Here is a 22,262-nt window from a genome sequence, read left to right as displayed (position 1 = left end):
TTCGAGCCCATCTTTGCATGAAATGTTCCCTTGGTATCTCTAATTTTCTTGAAGAGATCTCTAGTCTTTCCCATTCTGTTGTTTTCCTCTATTTCTTTGCATTGATCGCTGAGGAAGGCTTTCTTATCTCTTCTTGCTATTCTTTGGAACTCTGCATTCAGATGCTTATATCTTTCCTTTTGTCCTTTGTTTTTTGCTTCTCTTCTTTTCAAAGCTATTTGTAAGGCCTCCCCAGACAGCCATTTTGCTTTTTTGCATTTCTTTTCCATGGGGATGGTCTTGATCCCTGTCTCCTGTACAATGTCACGAACCTCATTCCATAGTTACGAACTCATAGTAGTGCTTTTTAGAGATATGAAACCCAGAAATCGGAATTCTCTTCAGCATGCAGCAAAGGAAAGTTCTCACACTGAAAACACTATGAAACCACTGAAGTTGAGAGAAAATACCTTTGTCAGGGGCCAGCACCTTTCCAGGGCTGCCCTCCAGTCACTGGCTCAGGGCGGCTGTCCTGTCTCCTCCCTGAGGGCAGCCACTCCGTGATTCTCACAGTCCTGATGATTTCTGCCAGGAGCGCTTGATGCCTCTTGTGTGATATGGACTCAATGAATCCAAACAGTAATCCTGTGAAAACTACTCTTACTGTCCCCATATTAAAGATGAGGAAACTAACCTGTTGTGTTTGTGAGATTTTTCAGGGTCACACTCTTGGTGAATAGCAGAGCTGGGATTCAGAGGTTTTAGAATTTCTAGAACTCTCCTTTCACTTGGGCTGTCTTCCTGTGGCTTCCACCCTTAATACACCATGTAGCTAGAAGAAACCAGCACAGAACAGAGCTCCTGTGTGGAGGCAGTGAAGGTATTGTGTAAGGGAGTGAATTGCTCAGTAAGGCAGTGCTGAGGACAAGGTGGGAGGCAGAGTAATAGGAGTCAGGAGCAGCCAGTCAACACCGTATGTCATCAGCTTTCCTGCAGGAGGTGACTGCTTCCCTCAGATATGTCTATCAACCATTCTGTAATGAGTGGGTATAGATTAGTTATGCCTATGACATCAAAATTAATCATTTTCTACAATTTTATAATCTCCTTTCTACCTGTTTTCTTTTTGGCACCTTCGACTGCTTATAGGATCTTAGTTCCCCACCAAGGCTCCTTGGAGGGAAAACTCACAGTCCTAGAAACTGCGCCACCAGAAAGCTTGAAGAATTCCACCTTTTGACAGACATTTGTTAGAAAGTGATAGAACTGTACCACAGTGTAAAATGAACAATTACTGTTTTGAGATAGGTATATATAGACAAAATAAGTATTTAGATTTTCAAAATTAAAAAACCTCAAGAAGTTTACCTTGATAAATATTTAATAAATAAAACAAATTACAATTTTAATCAAAGAGAAAGGGGAATATATTTTCTATATTTTAATGCAATGTAAGCATATACATCTTTTATACGAAAATATAAAATATTGAGATAAAATAATACATTAAATAAATAAAATATAAATAAATAACATCAAAGTAGTCATTGCTTATAGACTGATTCCCTTGCAGCTGAGTACTTGTATATCTACTTGCATACTAATACTGTATTACTATGATTTGACCTAACTAATTCAATAAGGTTGGTGGCTAAAGCAGAACCAGAGTCTTCCAAAATGACTACCCTTGAGTGTGCAAGGATGATGTGGCATCTTAGTCAGTGAGTCATGTCAAGGTGAGTTAAGGTCTCCATCCATCATTCTTAACCTTTCTTGCAAGCTGGTTGATGAAGAGAAGGATCTCATGATTTCTAGTCTGACGATTTCCCAGGCACAGTCGCTGTATTCCTTCTTTCTCAGGTAGACATGGATTCCGTGGAAGTACCTCTTCACGGCCAGTGTGGGGCCCATCCTTCCCAGGGCAGAGTCTTCCTCTCCCATCACCTGCCCCAGGCAGGCATCCAGGTCGTCCAGCTGCTGATGGAGTCCAGTGCGGAGCTGTTCCAGGAGGGTGGTGTCCCAGGCAGCAGAGGAGCGCTCTGTGTGGAAGAGGTTGAAGGTCTGCTGGAGCATCTCGTGGAGCACAGAGATGGCCTGGGGCTCCTGGAGCTGGCCGCCCTCCACCATTTCCTGGGGGAAAGCGAAGTCTTTTCTGTCCTGCAGACAGAAGCGAGGGGAGAGTCTCCTCATTTGGCCCAGGAGCCTGAGGTTCTGCCTGCCAACCAGCACGTGGTTCTGAGACAGGTCACAGCCCAGGGATCCTCCCGGGCCATAGCTGACCAGCACCAGGGCCATCAGTAGAGAGAGCAGGAAGGCCATGGGGAAGATGAGGCTGCCGCTGGGCTGGCTGAGGCGGCGTCTGATGGAACCTTGAGGTAGGTTCTCTGATGCCACTCTTTCTAAGCAAGGCCATTAAATAGGGAACATGGTAATTTTCATTTTCTAGTCATTTCTATACACTTTTACTTCCTTTTTTGATTTTCATTTATTTATTCTGAATATGGTCAAAGAAATTGTCATCAGTCTAAACTCTTAATTTTATCTATTTCCCAATAACTTCAAATGTACCCATCTAAATGGATATTTATCATCAAATGAGAAGGTCTTCGTCTTATGTTAGAATTGAACTACGTTTATAATTACACACATATTGCTCCCTGTCTCTCATGTGTAAATGTTCCTCTCCTCTTGTCCAGGAACACATTTGTAGCCCTCATCTTAGGCTCCATTTTCCCCTCTCACTTTACCTAGGAAGCCAGGCTCCCTCAGCCCTATGGTTTCCGTATTTATTTAGGGATTTACCAGATCACTGTGGCAGTTGAGCTCTTTGAAACAAGATGGGTTTTCTTTAGAGTTTGATTTTGAGAAGAGGCTGATTATTATCAGTCCATGAGTTTACCCCACGTTTTTCTTCCTTCTAGAACACGTTCCTGCAGGTCCATGTGGCTGTGTTTTAGGGAACCACAAATCAGGGCCATTACAGACATCACCCTTTCTTTCCACCATTTTCTTGCTGGAGACCTGTCGTCCTCCACAGACTGGGCCAATACCCCCGCCAGAATCCTGGTTCTACTTAGGGAACATGGGTGAGGACTCTCTACATCCAGGATAATTGTATTTTCCAGCAGCACCTCACTCCCAAGAGAGAGATCACATGGAGCCACCCCCTGTCCTCTGGAGTGACAGAGTCCCTTTCTCACCTGCTGGACTCCCTCCCTGCGGACAGGCTCACCACAACCTGTGGCCTTAAATTCTCCTTCTGTGGAGGGCTTGTTTATTTTTTGGGAAAATAAATTGTCTTCCTGAACCCCATCTCTCCCCTGGAGTGTTTCTGTGAAGGACCCTAGTTCTCAGTGGTGACCTCCTCTTCTCCTGATCCGTTTCCCCAGATATCCAAAATATCAGCAGTGCTCAGATGCTGAGAGCAAAAGTGTGTTTGTGTAAGTTGGTGAAGGAATTTCCAACTGCAGTCATTTTGCTTTTAGTAGATAAATAATATCTGCTTTGCCAAGTATAGTTTTTATTATTCAACTCTTTTACTTAAACTGTTCAACACTTGTTCTGCTCAGAGTTTCTGAGCTGGAGGAAGGAGATTCAGCGCTGGTGTTGTCTCTCGTTGGAAGCGTATGTCACCGAATCCAGTGAGTTACAGTTGTTTGTTCAGGCAGTTGATTCCACCCGGCATCTCTGTTCCTCTGTCTCTGTCTCCTCTGAGAAAGCAGGGCAGTGAGACCCAGTCTATTAGATCAGGAGAAATAGCCTTCTTTCTTTGAATGTAATTTTTAATTTAAACTTTTTATATTCACTTAGTGACTTATTGGACAAGATTCGTCTCATTGCTCCTTCTCTGGTTGTAATTCAGGATGAGGTGAGAACAAGAAAGGGAAGTAAAGAAAGCCTGAGGAGCTGCATCACTTTCAAGAGGTTAGATTTTTTTGTTTCTCTTTGCAATTTTACTAGAAAGTACAATTCCACAGTTGTTTTGTGGGCAACTAGAAAACAAGGGTAAGTCTCAATGTCATGAATATGAAAGAAAGGAAGTGGCTTTCCCTGACACAGTGATGTACTCTGAGTTAGCAAACTTCAGTGCAGCATAGCTGGGGCCTAGGCTGAGGCAGAGGGGAAGGATCAGGTCAATATGAACAACAGAAAGGCTGGGACATGGCTGCTTCTGAGAGAAGCTCAACGAAGGCCAAGTCCTGAGTCCATGGACTCCCCTCAGCTTTGTAAGACCAGCCACCTGATTTTTCTTTCCTTTAATCCATATGTGGTGTGTATAAGGGGAAAAGGAAGAAGTCACACACCAGCTCATGGGAGACAGCAATCAGAACCCCAGTTCCTAGAACACTAACCCTCTATCACAGGGTCAAGGAGACCACCCTTGCTGTGCATCTCTGACAAATCCATCTGGGCAATGAGAAGTTGCTTTGAAATGACTCGAATGAAAGGGAATGAAATGATTCCAGAGATCCTGATCTTAATCTTGGTAAAAAATAATTATGTTCTTAAAAATGGTAACTGAATTTTATTGGTTGCTAACCCTAATCTCCCTAATATCTCACCTTGTGATATGATCACATTGATGGGATGGGTTTCTTTGTTTTTTTTAAATAATTTTAAATGCATTTATTTTATGCATGTATTTGGCTTTGCCAGGTCTTGGTTGCGGCATGCTGGCTTTTCCATATTCCTTGCCTCAAATCGGATCTTTACTTGTGGCATGGGAAGTCTTGGTTGTAGCCTGTAGGATCTAGTTCCCTGACCAGGAACAAAACATCAAAATTCTAGGAGAGTGGACAACTTTCCTAGAATCTCTTCCTCAGCAAAGAACTTCAAGTGCTGTAGGATTTCTCTCCATTATGTACAAGGCCCTGCTCCAAAGGGAGGAAACTTGGGCTCCTGGGCACTTGATAGTCCTGCGGGCATTCCCTCTCCTAGAATGAACACTTAGGGATTCAACATGCAGACCCTTGCCTGTGTTAAGGAACTTGCCCTCAAAGCTTCTCTTGGTTGGACTGAGGGTGGAGTAAAGAGGTTACTATTGGCTATATTGATATGAAAGACAGCTATCATTCACTAAGTTCCACATTTTCAGGCTAATTTGCAAACTTTGAATTATTTGAATTAAAGGATGTCCTCTGTGACTGCTACTAAAGTTGTCTTGATGTTTAAAAGACGAAATGAAAGTCTGGTGTCGGCTACACTCAGGAGCCCCAGATTGTGTGAGAGTAGAGCTTCCTGCTGCTCCCAGTCCCTCCTCTTCATCAGCTCTGAGTACCGGCCCTCAGCTGCTCTGAGCGCGTGCTGCCTCCTTCCTCCTAGTCCTGCCTCCAAAGTCTTCTCCCCTGCTCCCAGGAGGGCAGTCATCATACCCTCCTGACGTTCCTGGAATCCACATCGCCAAGCACATTGTCACATATGCATATGTGGTCAGCACAGTTTGGTGAGAGAATGAAGAGAACTCTATGAATTAACCCATGTTCGTTATTATGCCACTATTATCTGTAGACGACTTGAACACAGGAGCAACAGTCCTGTAAACAACTGAAGAATCAAAGCTTATGTATTAGACCGTTAAAAAGGAATTGCAGAGAGATGTGGCAATTTTAAAATTGGTGCAATTTATAAACTGTCACAATAGATTATGGAGTCACACCTCTAAGTTCTCTTTTAGACTAAAGAAGAGAGATTGAGCCTCAGGTTTTTCTTTCAAGCTGAGTTGACTTATATAGATAAATATCTCCTTTTGGATTGAGACATTTCCATGAGTATATTTCATTTCCAGTGTAATAACACAAAAGAAGCATTGAAGCTGTGACATTCTCTGATGCCCAGAATAGAAGGGAAAAGTTTTTCAGTGGAGACAAAATTGGGAAAAGTGCAGAAAGTGACAATTCTGACCTATTTAAAGATCTTATTTGTGGAAAGGGGCTGGGAACGGCTTGATAAAGGCTGGCACAGCCCAACACCTGCAGCATCACCAAGCTCACCAGATGCCAAGCCCTTCCCTGATGACATGGAGGGTGATGTTCTCCAGCCCTGGAGAATGGTGATCATCACCACTGCCACCCTCTGAGAGACCAGGAAACCCCCCAAATCAACACTTCAGTGAAACTGAGTCCCATGGCTCCAGCTCAACAAGATGCTCAAATCTGCCTTTCCTGCGCCCCAGCAATGGGGAGGCCACCACAGAACTCCCTCTAACAGAGCAACTGGCCTTGCTCTCCCAGTAGACCTGTCCAGGTCCAGAGCCTCGAACTCCAACGCCACATCCACTGGGAGAACTGGGGAGTCCCTGTAGGCAGGAGCCTCCAGCTGAGCTAGATGCTTCTGGGGCCCAGGAAGCGCGTGGGGTCCCAGGAGCAGTGAGGAACCTTCGTTTTGGGGCCAGACTGCCCACGGGAGCTTTGCAGGGGTTTCGCTCAGAACTTGATTTGTGCACCTGCCCTGCTTCCATCCTGCCCTTCCTGGGAAAAGATTTTAGCCAGAGAGGTTTACACTGGTGCCTGTTTATGCTGCGACTGATGGCTGGGAATCTGAGCATGTTGTGGCATGTTTTCAGGTTCCGGGCTGTTTCTGGGGAAAAAGACTAATTTCGGGAGAGGGGAAAGGCATCTACATTCTGGACAGTAATCTAGATATTGGGACCATCCACTGGGAAGACTTGAGGACAAGACTGAGACTTACAGGAGCCCCTGGGGAAAGGGAAAATGATTTTACTTAATATAAATGGTTAATTTCTCCTGCAACGTTCAAGTAGTTGGAAATATTTTAAAATGTACAAAGAAGTCTAAAACTCACACCAAGTCTAAATATTCCTTATGCCCAAACAAAACTTTAAGTTCCTGGCTTCATTGGAAGCAAAACATCTGTAAAGTTTTCAAAATTGCTTCTTTTTAATCTCAGTTCAATTGAGGGAAAGCCATATTTGAGAAACTTATGACCCAGTAGCTACCTTAAATAATTAACCTCAATTTTCAAAGTCTTTTTTTCTTCTCATTTCCTTTATCTAAGGATCTTATGTTAAGCTTTCAAATTTATACATAGTTTTGCATTGGAGAAAAATATGTATATGTATATGTAAAAAATATACATAGTTTTATTAACTCTTTTAAAAGGTCATTTTGCATAGGTAAGTTGCTTTAAAATTCATAATCAAGATGTTTTTTATTTCAGCATAATGTATATTTTCACTTAATATAGCATTTCCTACCTAATAAGCATCTTATATGCCCTGATTGCATGTTGATTTCATGCCCACTAAATATCTCGGTGTGCTTGGTACAGTCATGTGATTATTTTATTTGCCAGTAAAATTTCAAAATGTTTAGATATTTTTTGTACAATACTAGCAAAGATTCAGTTCAGTTCAGTTCAGTCAGGTGCTCAGTCATGTCCAACCCTTTGCGACCCCATGAATTACAACACGCCAGGCCTCCCTGTCCATTGCCAACTCTTGGAGTTCACCCAAACCCACATCTATTGAGTCGGTGATGCCATCCAGCCATCTCATCCTCTGTCATCCCCTTCTCCTCCTGCCCCCAATCCCTCCCAGCATCAGAGTCTTTCCCAATGAGTCAACTCTTCGCATGAGGTGGCCAAAGTACTGGAATTTCAGCTTTAGCATCATTCTTTCCAAAGAACACCCAGGTCTGATCTCCTTTAGAATGGACTGGTTGGATCTCCTTGCAGTCCAAGGGACTCTCAAGAGTCTTCTCCAAGACCACAGTTCAAAAGCATCAATTCTTCGGTGCTCAGCTGTCTTCACAGTCCAACTGTCACATACATACATGACTAACTTATTCTAATTTGCAGAGGTAGAATTTTTGCATTAAAAATTGAGTTGAGCAAGTCACAGATACGGCCTAATCATCTTTAGGGTAGACATGAAATAATGGCGAAAGCTTAATACACACCTGTCACAGTAACAACTCTCACAGCTGTTTACTGTGTCCTTGATGCTTTATATAATCTACTCATTTAAGATAATTTTGGAAGTTGTTATATTAACATCATATAGAGTACAGAACATGAGATGGTATATTGAAAGGAGTACAATATTCTCATTATCCCTAATTTGATTTTAATTGGAGAATAATTGCTTTACAATGTTGTGCTGGTTTCTGCTGTACAACAAGTAAACCAGCTATAAGTACACATATATCCACTCCCATATCCTTATTTTAAAGCTGAGAAAACAGTAGCATAGGACAGAAAAATCGACTGGACGAAATGATGCAGGAACTTGAGGGAAAACTAAAGAGATGCCCAGATAACAAATATACTGGTCACCTGAGAAGACAAGAGTAACCCGCAAAAAATAAAGACAAAAAATGTAGCAAGATTGTCATTTTCAAACAGTTTAACTGGTAAAAATTCTTTTAAGCTTATCAGTATTATTATTAACATTCATTACACTTACACTTTTATAGATAACTCTGAGGACCAGTAGTATCCTACCATTTTGAAGGATGCTGGGTGTGAATAGGAAATGGAGACATGCTCCTGCTCTGGGGAGTCAATTCCTCCCCATTTAAGGGACTCTCAGTTAGAAGGTCCTGATGGAGGATGTGTGTGGGGGAGGGGAGTTTAAAATGAAAAGAAAGACTTTGATCTTGAAAAGTACAGATTATAGGAAATTCTTAAAATAATAAAAGTTGAAATATGCTGAATGAAATGTATAAATTGGTGGGATCTTTGTTGATCAGTTTTTATAAATGATCCCATTTGTTACTGTGGGAAATTGGATATACCTCAATAACAATATTTTCTGTGCAGCAGATTGATGTATTGATTTTTAAAATCTTTGTTAGAAAATGATACTATTTGAAGACAGACAACATACCTATTTCCAGCAATTAACCCCCTGTTCAAATCTCAGCCACATGTACGTTAGTTATTCCTATGACATCAAGACTAAGCATTTTCTGCAATTTCATAATTTCCTTTCTAACTTTTTTCTTTTTGTCACCCTCCACAGCTTAGAGGATCTTAGTTCCTCAACCGAGGTTCCCTGAAGGAAAAACTCAGAGTCCTAACAATGGCACCCACAGAAAACTCTCAGAATTCCACCTTTTGACAAACATTTCCTAGAAAATGATAGAACTGTTCCACAGTATAAAACGAACTAATCCTATTTTGTGATAGGTATATGTAGACAAAATAAGGATTTAGGTTTTCAAAAGAAAAACTCAAGAAATTTATCTTGATAACTATTTAATAAATAAACCACATAACAATTTTAATGAAATGGGGAAATATATTTTCTAAATGTTACTACAATGTAAACATACACATCTTCTATATGAAAATATAAATATGATGAGATAAAATATTACATTAACTAAATAAAGAATAAATAACATCAGGGCAGTCATTGCTTATGGATTGATATCCCTGCAGTTGATTATTTTATATGTACTTGCTTATTACTACGGACATGTATTGGCTGAGTTAATTCCACAAATCTGGTGGCTAAAGAAGAAACAAGAGTCTTCTGAAATGACACTACCAGAGTGTGCAAGGGTGATGTGGAATATTAGTCATTGAGAGTCATGTCAAGGTGAGCTCAGGTCTCCATCCATCATTCTTAACCTTTCTTGCAAGTTGGTTGATGAAGAGAAGGATCTCATGATTTCCACTCTGACGATTTCCCAGGCACAATCGCTGTATTGGTTCTCTTTCAGGTAGACATGGATGCCTTGGAAATACCTCTTCATGGCCAGTGTGGGGCCCATCCTTCCCAGGGCAGAGTCTTCCTCTCCCATCACTTGCCCCAGGCAGGCGTCCAGGTCATCGAGCTGCTGATGGAGTCCAGTGCGGAGCTGCTCCAGGAGGGTGGTGTCCCAGGCAGCAGAGGAGCGCTCCGTGTGGAAGAGGTTGAAGCTCTGCTGGAGCATCTCGTGGAGAACAGAGATGGCCTGGGCCTCATGGAGCTGGCCACCCTCCACCATCTCCTGGGGGAAAGCGAAGTCTTTTCTGTCCTGCAGACAGAAGCGAGGGGAGAGTCTCCTCATTTGGTCCAGGAGCCTGCGGTTCTGCCTGCCAACCAGCACGTGGTTCTTAGACAAGTCACAGCCCAGGGATCCTCCCGGGCCGTAGCTGACCAGCACCAGGGCCATCAGTAGAGAGAGCCTGAAGGCCATGGGGAAGATGAGGCTGCTGTTGGCTTGATGGAGATGGTGTCTGGTGGAACCTTGAGGTAGGTTCTCTGATGGCATTGTTTCTAAGCAAGGCCATTAAATAGGGAACATGGTAGTATTCATTTTCTAATCATTTCTATACACTTTTACTTCCTTTTTTGGTTTTCTGTTATGTATTCTCAATGCAGTCAATGAAATTTTCTTCCTTCTAGACTATTAATTTTGCCTTTTCCTAGTGACTTCAGTGCCCACGCGAATGGATATTTTTCAATCAAATGAGAAAGGTCTTTCTCTTAAGTCAGAATTGATGGACATTTGTAATTACACATGTTTATTGCCCTTTATCTCTCATGCATAAGTGTTTCTCTCCTCTCATCCATGAACACATTTTTGGCTTGCTCTTAGGCTCCATTTTTCCCTCTTTGGTTCCATTGTAAACCAGGCTGTGTCTGCTCTATGGTTTCCATATTTATAAGGGGTTTACCAGATCACTCTAGGAGTTAAGCTCTTGGAAACAAATGATGAGTTTTCTTTAGTGTTTGATTCATAGAAGAGGCTGATTATTATCAGTCCTTGAACTCCTCCCACATTTCTCTTCCTTCTAGAACACGTTCCTGCAAATCTCTCCCTTCAGGGAACCATGAGGGCAGGACCATTACAGACATCGCCCTTTTTGTCCACCATTTTCTTACTGGAGACCTGTCATCCTCCACAGACTGGGCCCATACCCCCAACCAGAATCCTGGTTCTTCTCAGGGAACACGGGTGAGGAGACTGTACATCCAGGATAATTGTATTTTCCCAGCAGCACCTCACTCACAGGGAGAGATCAGATGGAGCCACCCCCTGTCCTCTGGAGTGACTGAGTCCCCTTGCTCACCTGCTGGACTCCCTCCCTGTGGACAGGCTCAGCACATCCTGAGGACTCGAAAATCTCCTTTCTGTGGAGGGCTGATTGATTTGTTGAGAAAATAAATTGTCTCCCCGAAACCCCAACCTCTCCCCTAGAGTTTTTGTGTGAAGGACCCTAGTTCTCAGTGGTGACCTCTTCTCCTGACCCGTTTCCCCAGGTGTCTAAAGTGTCAGCAGTGCTCAGATGCTGAGAGCAAAAGTGTCTTTGTGCAAGTTGGTGGAGGAGTTTCCAACTGCAATTATTTTCCTTTTAGTAGATAAATAATATTTACTTTGCCAAGTATAGGTTTTATTATTGAACTCTTTTACTTAAAACTCTTTAACACTTGTTCTGCTCAGAGTTTCTGAGCTGGAGGAAGGAGACTCAGTGATGGTATTGTCTCTTATTGGAAGCTTATGTCACAGAATCTAATGAGTTTCAGTCATTAATTCAGGCAGTTGATTCTACTGGGCATCTCTGTTCCTCTGTTTCTGTCTCCTCTGAGATTGTAGGGCAGTGAGACCCAGGGTACTAGATCAGGAGAAATAGCCTTCTTTCCTTTACTTGAGCATAATTTTTCATTTAAACTTTTATATATACTTAGTCACTTATTGGACAATGCTGGTATTCCTGCATCTGCTCTGGTTGTATTTCATGATGAGATGAGAACAAGAAAGGGAAGTAAAGAGAGCCAGAGAGGCTGCATCTCTTTCACTTTCAAGATGTTGGATTTGTGTTTGTTTCTCTTTGCAGCTTTCCTAGAAAGTAAAATTCCACAGTTGTTTTGTGGGCAAGAAGAAAACAAGGGTAAGTCTCAATGTCCTGAGTATGAAAGAAGGGAAGTGGTTTTCCCCTGACATAATGATGTATTATTCTGAGTTAGCAAACTGCAGTGCAGCACAGCTGGGGAGTGACTGTGGCAGAGGGGAAGGATGAGGCCAGTATGAACAACAGAAGGACTGGGACAGGGCTGCTTCTTACAGAAGCTCAATGAAGGCCAAGGCAGTTGACTGCCTTCAGCTTTGTAAGACCAGCTAGCTGATTTTCCTTTCCTTTAATCCACATGTGATCAGTATACGCAGAGACGGAAGAGAGACAGGCAATCAGAACCCCAGTTGCTAGAACACAAACCCTTTCTGGCAGGGTTTAGGAGACCAACCTTGCCTAGCATCTGTGTAGTTAATAAATCCACTTGGGTAATGAGAAGATGCTTTGAAAAAACTAGAATGACAGGGAATGAAATGATTCCAAAAGATCCTGATCTAAATCTGGGTAATAGTAAAATTATGATATTAAAAGTAATAGCTGAATTTTATTGATTGCTAACCCTAATGATCTCCCTAATATTCCAGTTTGTGATATGATCACATTGATGGGTTGGGTTTCTACAGGTTTTTTAAGAATTTTAAAAATATTTATTTTATGTGCTTATCTGGCTAGGCCAGGTCTTAGTTGAATCATGCTGCTTCTTGGATCTTCCTTGCTTCATGCAGGATCTTTACTTGGGCCATGGGAAATCTTGTTTGCCACATGCAGGATCTAGTTCCCTGACCAGAGATCCAACTCAGGCTCCCTGCTATGGGAGCATGGAGTCCTGGCCACTGGACCATCAGGGAGTCTCGAGGGGTAGGGTTTAAATATATGAATTTGGGGAACACACACACATTCAGTCTGTAACATGGTAATAAGAAGATACCACGGTATTGTGTTTATGGCAAGGATTCATTAGGATCTATTTCATTCTTGATATTTATTTGAGGAGAAAGAACACATTCCCTGATGCTACTCTCACTTTTTGTGGCACATCCATCATGAATTGTTTACTAAATAAATGTTATAAATGTTATACTGTGAATCTAATTACCAAGGACCTACCATGCTTCCCTGGTGGCTCAGATGGTAAAGAATCCGCCTGCAATGCAGGAGACCAAGGTTCAATCCCTGAGTCAGGAAGATCCCCTGGAGAAGGAAATGGTAACCCACTCCAGTATTCTTGCTTGGAGAATTCCACGGGCAGAGGAGCCTGATAGGCTACAGTTATGGGGTCACAGAGAGTCGGACTCGACTGAGCGACTAACACTTTCACCAGACAAATTCCACAGACTATCAGTGTTCATCAGAAATGACAGTGACAACAGCGGCAAATTCCTTAGCCTCTGAAGGGACTCACTTAATCCTTCCAACATAGTGAAACTGAGTTAATATTCTCCTTTCCAAGAGCCCCCTGCTAAGACTTTATTTGAATGAAATAATCTAATAATGAATTTGTAAATCCAGATTTCAAAACCTAATATGTCAGATTCCAAACTCCCTGTCCACAGCATAAACCCCTGAGCACACTGCATGTACTGAACTCTCACTTATTTCCCTCTTTTACTTCTAACACAAGATGTCCCTTTGTTGTTTCATACCTCGATGTTACAAACCTCTTGTTTCCATTAACGTGTCCCTCCAAATTCTCAATAAGTTGAGTGACTTACAAAGTATCCTGATTATTTTGTATAAGAAGCAAAATGAAATTATCAAGTGGTAGTTATTACTGAAAAGGAAATGGAGAAGGCAATGGCGATCCACTCCAGTATTCTTGCCTGGAGAATCTCAGGGACAGAGGAGCCTGGTAGGCTGCTGTCTATGGGGTCGCAAAGAGTCGGACACAATTGAAGCGACTTAGCAAGCAGCAGCAGTTATTACTGAGAGTCTAACTGTGCTTGACAAAATTAATAATTCTAAAATAATTCTGAAACAATCGTATTTAAGTGTCCAAGATGACTCATAGATTGTTAAGTGATCCTCACCATAAAATTGAGATACATGATGGACAAGATCCTTGAGAGTTATGACCCCTGCTCAGATTGAATTACAAACATTTCAGTGAATCCTCTGTAGAAAACCCCAAGCTGATGGTACTTGTGGATATAGGTAAAGCATACTTAATGCTACCAAATTACATGAATGTGGGAAATGACTGGAAGAATAGAAGACGACGTATGCTAACGGGTGAATTGTGAGGGATGGAGCAGAACATCCCCATGGCCATCAGCAGGGAAACAGGAGTTCGGAAACTCAGCACTTCCCCTGGGCCTTAGTGAAACAGCTCAGGTCCTGCACTAAGCTAAGCAGCCCTCCGAGCTCCTTTTGCTGCGCCCCAACGGCCGGGAGGGGGCGCCCGATCTCTCAGTAACTGACAGACCGGCGCGGCAAACCCAGCTGGACCCGCCTCCAGGAACAGAGCGGCTAACTCGGGCGGCGGGTCCACGGGGAGAACTCGGGGGTCGCCCTCGGCAGGAGCCGCGACCGGAGCGAGGCGCCGCCGGGGCCCAGGGAGCGCTGGGGCCGCGCGAGCAGAAAGGAAACTTCTTTTTCGGGCCGGACTGCTCAGGGAAACTTTGCCGCCGCTTCTCTCAGAGCCTTTAATTTCTGCACCTGCCCTTGTATCCACCCTCCCCTTCCTGGGAGGAGACTTTACCCGGAGCGATTTAACACACCGGTGCCGGTTTATGCTGCGATTGATGGCTGGAAATCCAATGGCGCCTCACTCCAGTATTCTTGCCTGGAAAATCCCATGGACCAAGGAGCCTGGTAGGCTGCAGTCCATGGATCGCGAAGAGTCGGACAGGACTGAAGCGACTTAGCAGCAGCAGCAGATGGCTGAAAATCAGAGCATGTTGTGTTATGTTTTCAGATTCAGGACTGTTTCTGGGGAAAAGGCCTAATTCAGGGACAACGGGGAAGGCATCTACAATCCGGACAGAAATCTACTCTATATCGCGACCCTCCAGTGGGAAGGAAGACTTGGGGACAAGACTGAGACTTAAAGGAGCCCCAAGGGAAAGAGAAAATTATTTCATTCAATATTAATATAAAAGGTAAATTTCTCCTGTAATGTTAGTTGTCTGAAAAATCTTTTAAAATATATGTTAAACTCACATCAAGTTGAAATATTTTCTTATGCCACAACAGTACTTTTAAGTTTCTGGCGTTAATGGAAGCAAAATCATCAGTAATGTTCTCAAAATTGCTACTTTGTATATATCTCTCTTCACTGAGGGAATGCCATATTTGACAAATTATGACCCAATAACTACCTTAAATAACCAATCTCAACTTAAAAATTCCTTTTTCCTCTTTTAACCAAGGATCATCTATTAAACATTCATTTTTTTTATGTAGTCAGTTTTTCACTGTAGAGTTTCATTAACTTTTTCAAAATGTCAAATCATATGGATAAGTTGCTGAAAAACGTGCAGTCAAAATGCTTTTGATTTCAGCGTACTGTGTGCTCAGTAGGTACCAACTGAAATAGGCAGTTGGGTATATGATTCCAGCATGCATCTTCGGAAGGGATCACCATCAAGACAGGTTTTTAAAGCCCTGAAAACTACAGCAGGTCATGACCTAGTTCATGAGTTTGAACGGAAAACAGTTCTGGGCCCTGAACACAGGAAAACCACAAGTGTCTTTGTCACAAATGAAACTCAGACTGGATACCAGCCAGATGGCAGGAGTGCAGTGTGAGTGTGGAGCCAGGGCTCTGGTTGAGGACCTTGCAATCTGTGTGTCTTCTAGCTGGAGATCACGGAGTTTGAACAAAAACGAATCATGAACCCCTTTACATGGGTAAAGTGACAATGCAAGAGCAGTGGGTGCATTGTGTATGGATCAGAAATTCACAGAAGAAACCTGCATTTCCAGTGGATATGATGGGGAAGGGCTGTCACCTGCTCTAGCACACTGGTCTTAAAACTAAAGTCTCAACTCCACAGCTCTTCTCAGCTCTACTCTGTGATGCTGGGGCTCCAGTTCCTTCCAGTATATTTCTCCTTTGCCTGCAGATTGTTTTTCTTTCAGAGTTCTCCCGAACCAATTCCAAGAGGTGGACGAGAAGGCTGGAGTATGACTGATGACAGCCGCCATCAATTAGGAAAAGGAAAACTAATGGTTGCTGCTAGATGCCATGTGTCACCAGTCAGATTGGCAAAATTGAAAAGGATGATAAGATCCTCTTTTGGTCAATGAGTGAGAACATATAAGAGCTTATATGGTCTTGAATGTGGATTCATGTAGCCATTGTTGTCATGGACAGTTGGCAGTGTGCATGTGCAAGGTTTATGTATTTTGACCAATAAAATTGACTTCATGGCCCCGTGTTCAGACAAAGACTCTCACTTGTGTATAAGACACCTGCATACACTTGTAGCAGTCTCTTCTCAAAGGCACTAATTTCTGAGAAGGACTGACTCTAGGAGGTGACACTGCCGGCACTTAGGGACTGAAGTCTTCACGGAAAACAACTGGGATCAAACCCAGGACAGCCCAGGGCTGGAGAGCAGAGCCTCACCCTGCATGGCCCTGGCTCTTTTCTTCCTGCCTCTGCTTTGCTGCTGAAAGACTGAAACCCAACAGCAAGTTGAGAAGGTAATTTTAGAAATATGTTAAAAAGTAGCACAGGACTACTCATACTAAAGAACAGGAAACATTATTAATGAGTAATGTGTGTGATATTCTGCAGTCCTATGAGATCTCTATGATTTCCCTATTATTCATTTTTATAGTAGATGAAAGCATTTTCTACTAATCCTTCTTTCTCAAAGAATTTCTGTGACTTCCTAAGAATACTTCTAGAAGTCTGAAACACAGAAACTGGAATTGTCTTCAGCCTTGAGCACAGGAGAGTTCACACACTGAATATACTATGAAACTAGCACCCAAGTTAAATATTTTTACCAAAGACCCAGCATCTTTCCAGTGCTGCCTTTCAGTCCCTGCCTCAGGCCAGCTGTCCTGCCTGCTGCCTGTGGGCAGCTACTCTGGGACTCTCCCTGTCCTGATTATTTGACCAAGCACACTTTTATGCTTCTTGTAATATGGACTCATTGATCCAAATGGTATTCCGATGAAAAGCTACTGTTATTTTCCCGATATTTGAGAAGAAGATCAAGATAAAATGCATGCCTGCATGCATGCTAAGTTGGTTCAGTCATGTCCAACTCCTGTGACCCATGGACTGTAGCCCACCAGGCTCCTCTGTCCATGGGATTTTCAAGGAAGAACACTGGAGTGGGTTGCCATATCCATCTCCTTACTGTTTATGATATTTTGCAGGGTCACACTGCTGTTAAATAGCAGAGCTGCAATTCAAAGGTTTTGAAGCTTCTAGAACTCTCGTTTCACTTGTGCCCTCTTCCAGTGATTTCCACTCAGAGAAACCCTGAAGCCAGAAACCATCACAGAACAGAGCTCCTGTGTTGGAGGCAGTGAAGATATAGTGTAAGGGAGTGGATTGTTCAGTAAAGCAGGACTGAGGAGAAGGTGGGAGGAAGAGTAAGGTCAGGATCAGCCACTGAGCACCACATGTTTGCAGCTTCCCTGGAGGAGGGGAGTCCTCCCCCCACATCCTGACACCAGGCATTCTTTGCTGATTGGGTATAAACTACTTATACTTGTGAATTGAGGGATAATCATTTACCACCGTTTCAGAGACTCCTTTCTACCTGTTTTTTTTTTGGGTGGAAAGGGCTGCACTCCACAGCTTGCAGGATCTTAGTTCCCTGAGCAGGTATCCATGGCACCTGAGCTTCTCACACTGGAAGCATGGAGTCCTATCCACTGGACTGCCAGGGAATTCCAGGAATTCTACCTTTTGACAATCATTTCTGAAATGTGATACAACTATTCCATAGTATAAATGGACAAATGCTATTCCCACGATAGGTTTATGTAGACAAAATAAGTATTTAGTTCTTCATAATGAAAAAACAAATTTACTTTCATAAAAATTTAATAAATAAAACAAATTAGAAGATTAAGGAAATGAACATATTTTCTAAATTTTATTACAGTGCAGAAAAACATTTTTACATGAAAATATGATGAGATAAAAGAAAATAAATATGTAAATAAACATAAATAACATCAGGGGAGTCATCCCCGTGCAGTTGAATACTTTTTATATCTACTTGCTTTTTGTTACTGAGAAAGTACTATTGATTGAATTCAGGAAACATTGTGGCTAAAGCAGAAATCAGAGTCTTCTGAAATGACCTCAGGGGAGCGTGCAAGGGTGATGTGTCGTCTTAGTCAGTGAGAGTCATGTCAAGGTGAGCTCAGGTCTCCATCCATCATTCTTAACCTTTCTTGCAAGGTGGTTGATGAAGAGAAGGATCTCATGATTTCCAGTCTGACGATTTCCCAGGCACAGTCGCTGTATTCCTTCTCTTTCAGGTAGACATGGATGCCCTGGAAGTACCTCTTCACGGCCAGTGTGGGGCCTGTCCTTCCCAGAGCAGAGTCTTCCTTTTCTGCCACCGGGCCCAGGCAGGTGTCCAGGTCATCCAGCTGCTGATGGAGTCCAGTGCGGAGCTGCTCCAGGAGGGTGGTGTCCCAGGCAGCAGAGGAGCGCTCTGTGTGGAAGAGGTTGAAGGTCTGCTGGAGCATCTCGTGGAGCACAGAGAAGGCCTGGGCCTCCTGGAGCTGGCCACCCTCCACCATCTCCTGGGGGAAAGCGAAGTCTTTTCTGTCCTGCAGACAGAAGCGAGGGGAGAGTCTCCTCATTTGGCCCAGGAGACTGAGGTTCTGCCTGCCAACCAGCACATGGTTCTGAGACAGATCACAGCCCAGAGATCCTCCTGGGTTGTAGCTGACCAGCACAGGGCCATCAGTAGAGAGAGCCTGAAGGCCATGGGGAAGATCAGGCTGCTGCTGGCCTTACTGAAGCAGCATCTGCTGGAATCTCGAGGTAGGATCTCTGATGCCACTCTTTCTAAGCAAGGCCATTAAATAGGGAACATGGTAATTTTCAGTTTCTAATTGTTTTAATACACTTTCACTTCCTTTTTTGATTTTCATTTGTGTATTCACAATATGATTAAATAAAATGTCATCAGTTTAAAGTATTAAATTTACATATTTCCAAATAACTTCAAATGTACCCATCCAACGATATTTGTCACTCAAATGAGAACGTTTTTATTATTCAACGGTTTTACTTAAACTGTTCAACACTTTTCTGCTCAGAGTTTCTGAGCTGGAGGAAGGAGATTCAGTGATGATGTCTCTCACTGGAAGCTTATGTCACAGAATCTAGTGAGTTTCAGTCATTCATTCAGGCCGTTGATTCCACTGGGTATGTCTGTTCCTCTATCTCTTTCTCCCTCTGAGAACAAAGGATAGTGAGAACCATGCTACTCATTCAGGGAGAAATAGCCTTCTTTCCTTTACTTGAGTATAATTTTTCACTTAGTTCTACATTCTTTTAGTGACTTGTTGACCAGGATTGGTCTTGCTGCTCCTCCTCTAGTTCTAATTCACCTTGAAGTAAGAACAATAAAGCAAAGTGAAGAAAGGTAGAGGGGCTGTATCTCTATCATATGTAAGACTTTAGTTTTTTGTTGTTGTTGATTCCCTTTGCCACTTTCCTAGAAAGTAAAACTCCACAGTTGTTTTGTGGGCAAAAAGAAAACTAATCTAAGTCTGAATGTCTGAATATGAACGAAGGAAAGTTGTTTTCCCCGACACAATGGTATCTTCTGAGTTAGTAAACTTCATTGCAGCACAGCTGGGGATGAGGCTGTGGCAGAGGGGAAGCATGAGGCCAGTATGAACAACAGAAAGGCTGGGCCATGGCTGCTTCTGACAGAAGCTCACTAAGTCAAGTCCAGGGTCAAGTGACTGTCCTTTGCTTTTCAAGATCAGCTACCTCATTTTTCTGTCAATTAATGCATGTAGGATTAGTTTCAGGAGAGAAGGAAGAAGTCAAACACATCACCTAATATGAGATAGAGAACTAGAATGCCAATTGCTAGAATACTAACCTTCGCTGGCAGTGTCTTGGAGACCAGCCTTGCTTAGCATCTGTCTAGGTAAATAAATCCATTCAGGCAATGAGAAGATGCTTTGAAAAAAACTAGAATGAAATACAATTAAATGATTGCAAAACATCCTGAACTTAATCTGGATATAGTAATTATGATATTAAAAATAATAGCTGAATTTTATTTCCTGCTACTAATGGAGTGTCAAGCTGGTTTTAGAAAAGGCAGAGGAACCGGAGATCAAATTGCCAAAATCTGCTGGATAGTTGAAAAAGCAAGAGAGTTCCAAAAAACATCTATTTCTGCTTTATTGACTATGCCAAAGCCTTGGACTGTGTGGATCACAATAAACTGTGGAAAATTCTGAAAGAGATGGGAATACCAGACCACCTGACCTGCTTCTTGAGAAACCTATATGCAGGTCAGGAAGCAACAGTTAGAACTGGACATGGAACAACAGACTGGTTCCAAATAAGAAAAGGAGTCTGTCAAGGTTGTATATTGTCACCCTGCTTATTTAACTTATATGCAGAGTACATCATGAGAAACTCTGGGGTGGAAGAAGCACAAGCTGAAATCAAGATTGCCAGGAGAAATATCAATAACCTCAGATATGCAGATGACACCACCCTTAAGACAGAAAGTGAAGAGGAACTAAAAAGCCTCTTGATGAAAGTGAAAGAGGAGAGTGAAAAAGGTGGCTTAAAGCTCAACATTCAGAAAACAAAGATCATGGCATCTGGTCCCATCACTTCATGGGAAATAGATGGGGAAACAGTGGAAACAGTGTCAGACTTTATTTTTCTGGGCTCCAAAATCACTGCAGATGATGATTGCAGCCATGAAATTAAAAGACGCTTACTCCTTGGAAGGAAAGTTATGACCAACCTAGATAGCATATTCAAAAGCAGAGACATTACTTTGTCAACAAAGGTCCATCTAGTCAAGGCTATGGTTTTTCCTGTGGTCATGTATGGATGTGAGAGTTGGACTGTGAAGAAAGCTGAGTGCCGAAGAATTGATGCTTTTGAACTGTGGTGTTGGAGAAGACTCCCGAGAGTCCCTTGGACTGCAAGGAGATCCAACCAGTCCATTCTAAAGGAGATCAGTCCTGTGTGTTCTTTGGAAGGACTGATGATGAAGCTGAAACTCCAGTACTTTGGCCACCTCATGTGAAGAGCTGACTCATTGGAAAGGGCTCTGATGCTGGGAGGGATTGGGGGCAGAAGGAGAAGGGGACGATAGAGGATGAGATGGCTGGATGGCATCACCTAGATGGATGTGGGTTTGGGTGAACTCCGGGAGTTGGTGATGGACAGGGAGGCCTGACCTGCTGCAATTCATGGGGTCGCAAAGAGTTGGAAACGACTGAGCAACTGAACTGAACTGAACTAAATGGACTAGTCGTTTTCAAGCTCTTTATAATTTTAACTGAATCCTCTCATTAACTCTTAGGGTCCCACTTATATTTTTCTCCCACTGGAGAAAAATATAAATCTAGACAAATGAACTATTCCAATCATAGCAAAGATTCAAGAGCAAACCTTGGGGGCTTTGATTTGTCTGAATGATCCAATTAAAAAAAAAAAAGGAAGGGTTCAAATGAACATGACATTAAAGAACCAATGAAATAATTGATAGGAGGAGAATGAGTTGACAAAGACCCCTCAATCCATTTCAGATGCCAAAGGGTCATGACCTATTGTTTTGTAGGGCCACAGTGTGTGGTCTGCAGTCCGCAAAATTGCAATCTAATTATAAATAGTCAAAATCACTATTAAGTAGTTGGAAGGGAGTAGATTGTTCTGCCAGCTAAAAGAAAAGCAGGAGTTTGCTCATTATCTAGTGGTTAGGATCCAGCACTTTCACTGCTGTGACCTGATTTCAATCCCTGGTTGGGAAGTCTGATCACACAAGCCTCCCGGAAGTCTAAGCTTTTATGAGTGGTTTTTTTCTATGAAATATAGTAAAATGATTTTATTAACCCTATGAGAGGTAAGCCCTACTTTCTATGTATTTAAACCTCTTGAACTTTCTTGTGAGCTTGCTGCTGCTGCTGCTGCTAAGTTGCTTCAGTCGTGTCCGACCCTGTGTGACCTCATAGACGGCAGCTCACCAGGCTCCCCTGACCCTGGGATTCTCCAGGCAAGAACACTGGAGTGGGTTGCCATTTCCTTCTCCAATGCGAACAAAGAAAAAGCAGGTAACAGTTTCTCACCACATGAGTTCTGACGTTTCTCCTTCAGGATGACAATGAAAACATCTTTCCGCATCAGGTTCTGCAGAATGAAGTCTCTACCCACTGCAGTCCCTGACCTCCAACACGCACTGATAGGAGTTCAGGGTTGAGATCAGGAACGAGGCACTCTGTGCTCTGGGAAAACTGACACAACAGGCCTTCTGATAGTTAAATAATTTCTGGAGAAAATTGATGAACCC

At 42.7% G+C, this 22,262-nt stretch overlaps 2 protein-coding genes and 1 pseudogene across 2 annotated transcripts; all 3 read right to left on the bottom strand.

The window, feature by feature from the left end:
* Positions 1-1,710: 1,710 nt before the first annotated feature.
* On the bottom strand, positions 1,711-2,298 carry LOC113888611 (interferon omega-1-like). Its single transcript, XM_027535649.1, has one exon. It carries the CDS (start codon positions 2,296-2,298, stop codon positions 1,711-1,713), a length of 588 nt encoding a protein of 195 aa, XP_027391450.1.
* Positions 2,299-9,536: 7,238 nt separating this feature from the next.
* Positions 9,537-10,465, bottom strand: LOC113888609 (interferon omega-1-like). The gene has a single exon (XM_027535648.1). The coding sequence runs from the start codon at positions 10,197-10,199 to the stop codon at positions 9,537-9,539; it is 663 nt and encodes a 220-aa protein (XP_027391449.1). The 5' UTR covers positions 10,200-10,465.
* A 7,640-nt stretch (positions 10,466-18,105) lies between these two features.
* Positions 18,106-18,825, bottom strand: LOC113888604 (annotated as a pseudogene).
* Positions 18,826-22,262: the final 3,437 nt, after the last annotated feature.

Source organism: Bos indicus x Bos taurus, unplaced genomic scaffold (assembly GCF_003369695.1).
Source record: "Bos indicus x Bos taurus breed Angus x Brahman F1 hybrid unplaced genomic scaffold, Bos_hybrid_MaternalHap_v2.0 tig00000169_arrow_arrow_obj, whole genome shotgun sequence".
Taxonomy (NCBI): Eukaryota; Metazoa; Chordata; class Mammalia; order Artiodactyla; family Bovidae; genus Bos; species Bos indicus x Bos taurus.
This window is presented reverse-complemented; position numbering and strand designations above follow the sequence as displayed.

What these genes read in the sequence shown, in the direction of transcription:
- LOC113888609 (XM_027535648.1), bottom strand. Translation starts at nt 10,199, where the DNA reads ATGCCATCAGAGAACCTACCTCAAGGTTCCACCAGACACCATCTCCAT.
- LOC113888611 (XM_027535649.1), bottom strand. Translation starts at nt 2,298, where the DNA reads ATGGCCTTCCTGCTCTCTCTACTGATGGCCCTGGTGCTGGTCAGCTAT.